The sequence below is a fragment of the Pteropus alecto genome, unplaced genomic scaffold, assembly GCF_000325575.1.
Source record: "Pteropus alecto unplaced genomic scaffold, ASM32557v1 scaffold398, whole genome shotgun sequence".
NCBI classification, from domain to species: Eukaryota; Metazoa; Chordata; class Mammalia; order Chiroptera; family Pteropodidae; genus Pteropus; species Pteropus alecto.
Window position 1 is genome coordinate 5305350 of NW_006442497.1, and position 10734 is coordinate 5316083.

General features: G+C 41.3%; 1 protein-coding gene across 1 annotated transcript in view; it reads left to right on the forward strand.

The window, feature by feature from the left end:
• The window catches only part of GLP2R (glucagon like peptide 2 receptor), a 54744-nt gene that overhangs the window by 40149 nt on the left and 3861 nt on the right, over positions 1–10734 (forward strand). The window contains exon 11 of the mRNA XM_006922388.1: positions 5983–6121. Within this exon, the coding sequence (XP_006922450.1) occupies positions 5983–6121 (139 nt within the window). The remainder of the gene's footprint in view (positions 1–5982; positions 6122–10734) is intronic.

The window sequence follows — 10734 nt, forward strand, 5'->3', positions numbered from 1 at the left end:
TGTTTTAACTCAAAAGAGTAGCTCTAAGGGTAGGAATTTTAGTCTACATGGCAGGCCAGAGGTAGAGGTGTAAATGATGATGTCTGTAGTTCTTTTTCTCACTTGACTAAGGCCAGAATAGGGCCTGACCCAGGTACACTGGGAAGGTAGTTTTTCTATTTATCTGAAAAATATTTAATGAATGCCTACAATATGCCTGACACTGTACTTGGAATAAAAGGTAAATATGATATGGACCTTGTCTGCAAGGAGCACACATCCTAACTTACCAAAGACTGGGATGTTGGTGTGGAACGCAAGTCAGGAGGGCTGATGCTGGCCATGACCCCAGACTCTGTGCCTGACCTTGGACAAGTCGCTTGGCCTTTCTGGGCCTGTTTTCTGATGTGTAAAGTGGGAGTGCCATGCCAGACCCACCTCCTACTTGTTATGAGGATAAAAGGAGGTCATAGATACAGCTGTCCCAATCTAATCAGGTGTGGTGAGTAGTATTTGCCCGGGATCCAAATCTTGTCTACCTAAAACTGTCTCTCCAGGAGGTCACAAGGATAAACACACATGGTCAGGACTGGCCAAATACATACTGTAATTGGCCCAAATAGTTTACAAAAACCCCTAGTCATGGGCCACTTTGGCTGTCCTGGACCACACAGAGCATCGCTGTCTTTCTTGGTGCCTGAGATGGAGCCTCCAAGCGGCTGACAGTTTTTTGTCTTTTTGTTTGTTTGTTTGTTTGTTTATTGGCCCTGTTCCCAAGGCTCAGTCTTTTCTATCACTCTCTTAGGGTGGAGATCCAAGGCCAAGAGCAGAGCTGCTCTACTCTGCACTGTGAGGGTCCATTCAGAGAAGGCTGTCCTCTCACTAACCAGGTGCAGGGGAAACTCAGGCACCCTGGAAACCCAACAGAAGACAATATTCCCAGAAGATAGGAACAGGGAGCAGGCAAATGCCAAGGCACCACTTTCCACACAGACTGAAGCCTAAACCCTGCTATTATGTGCCGCCAAAGCCCACCATATCTTCCTATCTTTAGTGGCCCTTATAATAGCTTTCCATCCTGCCTGCTCCTAAGCATCTCCTGACAGCTGGCCAAAAGCATAGACTGGTGAGCCCCTCCACTGGGTATTCCGACTCAGTGAGCGAGGGATAGAGCCCCCCACATAGATTTCTTACAGTCGAGTATCCAGGAGATTCTGATATACAGCCAGAGTGGGAGACCACTGGATCAGATGCTCTAGAAAAACAAGGCAAATGTGTTTCTAAACAGGCTTTATGTCCTTTTTCCAAGAAACATTTTAGAGTTATGCAAGAAATTTTGAGCATGACTCTCAACGTATGTACACATGGTGTGCTGAACTAGTATATACCTTATAACATATACCAAAAAATAGAAAATTATGAAGGATAGATAAAAATTAATATACATAAAATTTCTATTGTCTTCTTTTGTTAGATTGTCTTCCAATACCAAATGGATCACTTGCACAGTCCTGGGGTGTGCACTACCCAATGATCTTAGGGAAACATAAATCAAGATACTGGGGAGATCCAGTATGATTTAGGATAGCTATTTTGGGAAGAGAAAGAGTAACCCTGCCTGACATACACAACGTGTCTGAAAACTTTCCTTTCTCCCATATTTGTGTGAGAAAAAGGCTTGAAGAGAGGAAACTGGGCGCATGCCTACTTGGAGGCCTCCCAGGATAAGACACCTCATCTTAGCAAGTTTGTCAATAACCGGCGACCGTACTGGGGACCTATTAGTGTTCCTGAGTGTCTGAGACTTTGGAGAGCTGATTGATGCCAACCAAACTTATGAGAGATTAATATGTAAATCAGACTATATAACTATTCATTCTTAGAGACTGTGGAAGGTGGGAGTGGAGCAGGGTTCCTCCTTGTGCCTCCAGTCCTCGTTGACACCGGAAGATCCAGAGACACAAAGCGGTCACCAGAAGATTGTTGGTGATCACATCCTCAAGTAAAGTGATTGGCAATGAAGGAATCCTTGCTGGTGGCCTGAAAAACCACCACTGTCCCGTGGTGCCACCTGCATGGTGAGAGGGAAGTTCATTCCCCAGAATCTCCACAGATAGGACTGGATAAGTACTGAGAACTCCCTGCTTCTTTGTGATACTTCCTGCCATTTTGGTCAGCCATCTGCTTTCTGTTTACTGACTCTTTCTCATGCAGAGTACAAAGCAATTGCATTGCTTGTGATTATTAATTAGCTAAACGTCAGGGCCCTGTCGCTCAGGACACGCAGGCCACTTTATTTTACTCTCTGAGCTGGTGAGTCCTGTAGCAACAGTGAGCACATTCGCCCGTTTTTCTCTCCAAGCAGTGCAACCTCCTTCATTTCTAAGTTCTAGGAGGGCTGCTTCCTGTCACCCCTGTGGGTCCTCAGCACCCCCAGTTCACACTGCACTCTTCCATGTCGGAAGGCTCTTCTCTTCCCACTAGGTGATGGGGTCTAGTGCATTTTTGTCTAAACTCTGGTAGGAACAGGCCTGCCTCCAACTTTCCCAGATTTTGAGAACTTTCAGAAAACAGCTCTCAAGATTTGGTCCCCCTCCAAGAGTCTATTTTAGGGAAGTTTAAGTTAAACACATTTTAGGCCTTGCCAAAATGGAAAGTTGCTAGGAGCTGGAGAAACTTCTGTAGTCCTAGCCATTGTCCCTGGGCTTCCACCGCTGAAGCAGAGGAAACTATAACTGGCTCATCCATTTGGCCTGGAGAAGGAGAGCATGCCTGAGGGAGAGCAATGGTCCTGGAAGGCGGACGGACATCCCTGGCCCCTCGGCGTGGTGGGAGCTCTCTTTGTGTTGCCAGCACCGAGACGACTCCTTTTTCCTGGATAGTCTTAACCGTTTGTGTGATGTGTAGGGCAGAGCTCTTAATGAATTTTTAAAGGAAAATCATTTCTTCACATGCTAAACTCCAAAGCTCTTTCTGGTGGGCAAGCAAACATGATAAAATTCACAAATGGAAGTAAAATTGATCAAAGTTGTTGAGGTTGTAAGCAACTAGAGGGCAGGGATGACTTCTTTAGAAATAAGGATAGCTAAATTTTAGTGATCATTCATCATGTATCAGATACCATTTATTTGGCGGGTTTGCCACATGTTTAATCCTTACAATTACACTGTCAGGTATTATTATAATAATATTATTATTATTTTAATATTTTATATTATATTAGTAGTAGTACAATCCTCAGTTTTACAGATAAAGAGGTTAAATAATTTACCCAGGCTCAAGTACTGTTTCTGCTTGGTTTGAACCCAGGCCACAGATACTCTACTACCTTTGAGCCCAGCTCCTCCTATTTGTTCAGATGCTCAATAAATATTTGTCGAAGAGCTAAACCACTGTAATAAACTAAGCCATTTAAATAAACAAATGATTACAAATGAAAAATAAACATAAACAGTTCATAAGAGTAAACTGCTATAGATATTTATGGATTTTCATCTGAACAGGGACACAAATAGTACTTTGTCCAAGAAAAAAGTACTATGAGGTGAAGAATGGGAAATCCCTTCTGAAATTCATCCCAAGAGGTGGTAGTTACTAAAATGGCCCAAAACTTCATAAAAAGGTGGTCATTCTTTAAAAATCATCTCATACTAAATGTGCAATCTTGGATTAGATCCCAGAATGTGAAAAAAAATATTAGTGGAAAAACTGGTGAAATTCATATAAAGTCTGGAGTGTAATTATTAGTCATGTACCAACATTGGTTTCTCAGTTTTGGCAAATGTACCTGTTAATGTAAAATTTTAACATTGGAGGAAACAAAATGAAAGGTATTTGGGAACTCTCTGTACTATCGTGACTACTCTACGGATCTAAAGTTATTCTGAAATTAAAATTTTATTTAAAAATCGTAATACCATAACAAGGCCCTAAGAATAAGTTGACATGGGTACATATGTGTCCTTAAAACTCAGATAACCAAAGGCAAGTGTCACAGACTCAAATGCTTGCAAGGTTGCAGCAGGCTGATTGAGAGTTGAACACATGTTCCCTCTAAAGGGACAGCCACTCTTAGCTTCTAGCCAATTATTACCAAGCAGGAATTTGGGCCCAGTGTTGCCAGATCTCCCCATATTTTAAAAGAAGCTGGAAACCTGGACATCTTTCATCAAAATCTCTTAATCATTTAAAGATGGCTTCAGTAACAAAAATCACTTCCTAGCATAAGCAGAAAATGTCTGTAGATCAAATACAATTCATGTCACCACTTTGGAACCTCTGAGCTAGAGGGGTTTAAAACACTTCTGGAAATTAAAAACAGACACAAAAACAAAACACTCTCTTGAAATAGTCTCTCCTTGGGAGCACCTACTTGTTGCTTAGCTAAGTAAGTGCTATGTGGGTGGAAGTAGGGGTAGATGTGAGCTCAGCACAGGAGAACCACATTATGAGGGCCTGTGTCTCAGACTCCCCACTCCTTGGCCTCTCTTCGATGGTCAAGGCCATGGGACATGCAGCCCATGTGCCCAGGTGGAGTTCCTCCTTCTTAGTGACTCCTGCTCAGCTTTCGCAGTCTTTAGGTCCTTTTAGGGCACAAAGGTGAGGTGTTTTGAAACCATTGCATTAGAATGGCTCTCACAGACACAGGATTTGCAGTAAGTGCTGCTTTCTCTTGGATGGAGTTAAACCTCCCTGAAGACACTGTCCATGAGCTGCCCGTGACCCTCCATATTTCCACGTCTTTAATTCCACAAAGTTTGGGAGAAACCTCTTAGTCTGGCCCTTTAAATAAGTGACTTGGGCTAAAAAAAATCATTACGATTAGCTCTTTTTCCCCCCAATGTGTATAAGATAGTAGCTTTGTTTGTGTCCTGAATATGAGTCACCATCGCCAAGTTAGTTTTAAATCAAGAAGCAGCTCAATGATAAAGAGCAGTTGTTCTCAAATGTAGCCGCTTATCAGAATCCCATGGAGAATTCTTTAAAAATTCACATTTCCGGGATCTAGCCTTCAAAGGTTTAGATTCAGAGGGTTGTCACTGGGGCTGAGGAAGATGTGTATGTATACGTTTGTATGTATATATACATATATATGTATGTGTATATATATATATGTGTGTGTGTGTGTGTGTGTGTGTGTGTGTACATAAACTCTGTAAAAAATTCTAAGAGTCAAATAGCCATGTTTGGGAACCACTGATATATGATATGGAATGTTTGGGCCCCAGCTGTACACTTTGCATGTGGGTGGTACAAAGGAATGTTTGTCTTTTTTATGTAGAGTGTATACAACAGGGAGCTTCCACATACCACTTTTTATGAGGAGGATCAATTTCTCATTTCCTGTAACCCTTGCCATCACCAGAGTTGAGGGGCAGCACGGGGGCTGATGATGAAACTCTGAGTAGAGTATGCAGGGCTTGAGTGTGAAGTCAGAAGTCTTGCTTCCAGGCAGGTATTTGCCACTTAGTGGCTGTATGATCCTGGGCAAGCCATTTTTTTCCCCTTTTAGGCTCAATAAAGCACTGACATTAGAGGTCCTGAGTAGAAAAAGAGATAGAGACACCAGTTAGCCAGATAATAGGATATTTGTCAAACTTGGTATAGTGTCCCAGAGTGACAGCCATGTGCATGAAAATCTACCATCAGGCAAAATGTTAAGATCCGTAGGTATATCCTAATCTATATGGGAGAATTTATTCATTCATTCTTTCATTCATTCAATTCATGTTTTCTGAGCATCTGCTATGAGTCTGGTGTTAGGCTCATTCATTCTTTCATTCATTCAATTCATGTTGTTTTCTGAGCATCTGCTATGAGTCTGGTGTTAGGATACATCAGTGAACAAGACCACACTAGCCTTTAAGGCATTCTATGTGTAGCCAAGGAAACGAACTGGAAAGTCAACTATACGAGCTTCAATAAAGGCATTCACAGAAGAACAGAAAATGTTGCCTGTTTCCAATGTGGCCCTAATGAAAGTTATTTGGTTGTCATTTGCAGATTGGCAAAATCGACACTGGTTCTCATTCCTTTATTGGGTGTTCACGAGATTCTCTTCTCTTTCATCACTGATGATCAAGTTCAAGGATTTTCAAAACTTATACGACTCTTCATTCAGTTGACTCTGAGCTCCTTCCATGTAAGTAGGCATCTGAACCAGGACACATTGGCTTTGGAGAAAACAAAATGCCCTTAATCCAAACAGGCTCAAAATTGAGAAAACCCACAGACGGAAATGGAATCAACAGACTTTATCAGTGAGGGCTTTTGGTATTAGAAGGGTGTGTAGACTGAAGTGTTGCCTTGAACCTGCCAACGCGATGTGATGACTAAGGAGGGAAAAGTGGTCTGTTTCCTAGCTTGTAATAGTTGATGTGACTCATGATCATATTAACTGTGAATGTCAACATGAAGCCTTTTATTAAGTTCCTATTTTTGCAGGGTTTTCTGCAGAGCATTGTGCAGGTCACATACTCAGAACACAACAAAACTTGGATAGGGACAAATGAGTTGAGATCAGGAGGCTCTTGAACCTTGACAGATGTGTGGGGGCTGAAACAAGAAACAAGAGGCCAGATGTGGTTAATTTACCGGGGTATTTTGGTTATCTGTCGCTTAAATTGTTATTTATTACTCAGTAGCTTTAAGTGACAATAATTTTAATTATTTCTCATGCTTCTGGTATTCAGAAATCCATATAGGACATAGCAAGGATGGCTCACCTCTGTTCCATGTGATGCCTGCTGGGGCTTAAAATTCCAAGATGGCTTCTCCACTCATCTATCTGGTGCCTAAGCTGGAAAGTCTCGAATGGCTGGGACTGGCTGAAGTGGCTTTATTGGAATCAAATTTCCGAGGCTTCATTTCTCACTGTCAGCTACATTCCTCAGTTCCATATAGTCTTAAGGCCTCTCACTCACTATATGTTCTCTTCCATGGTCTCTCTAGCAGGGTAGCTGAAATTCTTACTTGGCAGTGCTTCAGGGCTCCCAAGAGCTCAAAATCAGGAGCTTCAGTCCTTCTAAATGCCCAGGTCTGGAACTCACACAATGATACTACTATTGCATTCACTATTTAAAGCAAGTCACAGACCCAGCCTGGATTGAAGTGGGAGAGACAGCACAAGGGCATGAAAACTGGGAGCCATGGATAGTTAGCAAAGGCCACTAAAGCAAAGGACTACCTACCACAGTGTGGACACAACAAAGGCCTCATACAGTCATAATCTTGAAATTAATAACCTTAAAATGCTAGTATAGGGGCAGGATTTCCAGAATGGAGAAAAGAGGAGCTTGGCAAATCCTTTCTGCAAAAAGCAACAAAAAAATTGGGCAAAACTGTCAATAACATCTATTTCAGAACCCTAGAAATCAACCAAAGACATAGAAAAGATCGAGAAGAGTTTATTCAAGGGTCTGTACTGTTTTGCCCAAGACTGTTCTTGTCCTCCAATCCCTTCTCCATCAGTGAGGAAATTCTAGTGAAAACTAGCAGTTTCACTGCTGAAAGGGGCTGACTTAATATAGGTCAGAGAGCAAGAAAAGACCATACCCTGAGGCACTGTCACATACAGAAGTGATCTTAGTGGCAAAGGAACAAGGAAAGAAAATGTCACAGACAGAGACTGTGATTCTAGTTGGGTGGAGAGGATCAATATCAGGGTAAGGCAGCAGTAGAAAGAGTCAATGAACTTGGAGATAGGCCAATTGAGATGATCTAGCCTGAGAAACAGAAAAAAAAAAAAACAGAAAAATAACAGAGCTTTAGAGATCTATGGAATATCATAGATATTACAACTACCTCCAAAGGGGTAGAAAAATCATTTGGAGAAATAATGGTTGAAAACTTTCCAAATTTGATGAAAAACATTAATTTTCATATTGAGGAAGCTCAATGAGCTCCAGATATGATAAAAAAAATTTACATCTAGAAACATTACAGTTAAACTGTTGGAAGTCAAATACAAAGAGAAAATCCTTAAAGTAACAAGAGAAAAGTGACTCATTACTTATGAGGACCAATAATACAGCTGACTATGATCAGAAACATTGGAGGCCAGAAAGCAGTGGATGACAATCAGAATGCTGAAAGAAAAAATAATTCGACCAAGGATTCCATAGTCAACAAAATGATGTTTCAAGATTAAGGTGAAATAAATACAAATAAACAAAGACTAAGAGAGTTCATTGTTAGTAAACCTTCCTTAAGAGAAGTGTCAAAGGAAATCCATCAGGCTGGAAGAAAATGACAGCAGTCAATAAGTCAGATCCATATGAAGAAATAAAAAGCACTTTTAGAAAAGGTAAACACATAGGTAAATATGAAAATATAAATATATTTATTCTTTTTAAACTGATTTTAAAGATATAAAATGATTATAATTGCATAAACTAATTATAAACTGTAGTATTGTTATAAGCTGTATTGTATAAAGATCTAACATATTATGACAATAGTAGGCTGGCAGCTATCTCTTCCATAGAGCAAGGATTGGAGGAACGTTTTTATATTTCACCAGAATTGTTAGTATTAACATGAAATAGATTGCAATAAGTTAATGTTGTAATCTCTGGAACAAATGTTAAGAAAATATCTCAAAAAATGTAGTCAGAATACCAGCAGAGGAATGAAAATGGTACACTAGAAAATTTCTGTTTATCTGCAAACACTTAAAGTCTCCTTAAATCCTCACATCATCACTGTGAGGGAGAAATTATTATATCATTTTAAAGATGAAGGAACTGAGATTCAAAGAACATACATAAATTAATAAGTGTGAAAGGTGAGATTTGTATGCAGGAGATATTTGCTTGTAACCAGTATGCTATCATGCCCACCAGGTGCCCTGTGAGTGTCAGAACCAGGAGATACAAAGTTCCTTACATCAGAGTCTTAAAGCCCTTGCCACCTACAGGGTCAGATGCTGCGTTTCTGTGGACAAAGTAGAGACAATGAGTCTACCCACTGCACACACACCAAAGGCCAAAGAGACAGAGCCTGAGAATTTGTCTGGGCAGTTGGACTATGGCTCTTTTTTCTTCCTGTTAGAGCTGAATTGTGTGTGGCTTTGAACTGAGACAGAAGACCAATCAGTAACTTTTTTTTCATTGTGAAACCATGTTTAATTTACGTCAGTCTTTTGGAGGATTTCAAAGGCTAAGGCTTAGTAATTTGGCTTTCTTACATTGTTTGATCTTAATCTTCTTCAATAGGTAATCTCAAATTAAAAAAAAACTGCAGCTGTTATATCACTAGTATTTGGTGGCCCTTTTTTCATGTGAGCCCTAGATCATCTGATCTCACACACCTAAGGCCAGCCAAGGACAAGACACTCATGAGAGCTATTTGAGACAGATTTCTGAGAAGGAATTCTAGCCTATCATACTCCTCTGGCAAGGCAGCATCTCTTGCTGTGTAATAAACTACCCCAAAACTTCATGGCTTAAAGCAGTAACCATGTTATTACCTTTAATGGTTCTATGAACTGAGTTGTCTACATTCAGCGGGACACTGCTTTTGACACATGTAATTTTTGGTTGTGGCTGCAAACACTTGAAGGTGTGATTGGGCTGGAACATCCGAGATGGTTCATTCACATGGCTGGACATTGACCCAGGCTGTTTACTGAGCTCAGCTCTCAGTTGGAGAGTCTCAGTTCTCCATGTGGATTCTCCATATATCTTGGGCATCTCCCAGTACGGCAGCTAGACTCTCAGAGCATCCCAAGAGGAAATGTTCTAAGAGGGAGAAAGTAGAGACTTACAACCTTCTTGAGGCATAGGATTGGAAAGTCCCAGAATGTCATTTCCACCACATTGTATTGGTAGAAGGAGTCTTAAGGTCATCCCAGATTCAAAGAGAAAATAAAGTCCACCTTTCAATGTAAGGAGAAGCATGTGCCTGCAGAGAGAGGTGGAATTGTTGGGGCTATCTCTGGAGACTAGCTACCTTACTGGATCATTTGGTCCTATTGCCAAATTGAGCTCGGCTCACCACCATGCGACATTGAGGAACCAGAGTGGCTCTGCAGACTGAGCCAGAAAACATGCTTAGAAGGCTTGTGCATGGTCAGAAGCCTCCCACTTCTGAATACCCCTGCCTGTTCCCCTCCATCCCACCAGGCGAAGGTGAGAGCATGAGTGGGCAGATGTGTGGGTCCACATTTTGTGGGTCACATCTTAGTGAATCAGGAGAAATCAGCACTGACTCTAACATCTTTCTTTTCTTGCTGCTTTGGAGGGTCCTTCACTCTTCCAAGGGTTTATTGCTTAGCCATTTCTACCAGCCTCCTGCAATCAAGGGATCTTTGGAGAGACTGCCCAGTGGTACCGACATATGTTCTGTGAGACCTCTCCATTCACAGTTGCTTTATCTAGAATGAGAGTTAAGCAGATTCTAGGGTATTCCTAAAACAGTGAATCAAGATCCTGAGGGAGTAAAAGAAATGTTTGTGATATGAAATCTTAATTTAGCTAACCCATTTATGAGAACTCTAGCATGCTCTCTAAGCCACCCTTCTAATATCATGTGCGTGGAGGCAAATACTACTGCCACTGCTAACAGGCACCTGTGAATCCCCAGTGAGACTGCATGTGTGAAAATGATTAACTGGTACCATCATGCCCCTGTTTAGGGCTATAGCCTTGGGATAGCTAGGTGCATAAGAGAAGGAACATTTCACACTGTTGGGGAAAATCCAAGCATTTGATTGATATCATAACGGCCAGCATGGAGATCTCCGGCTTCCATAAG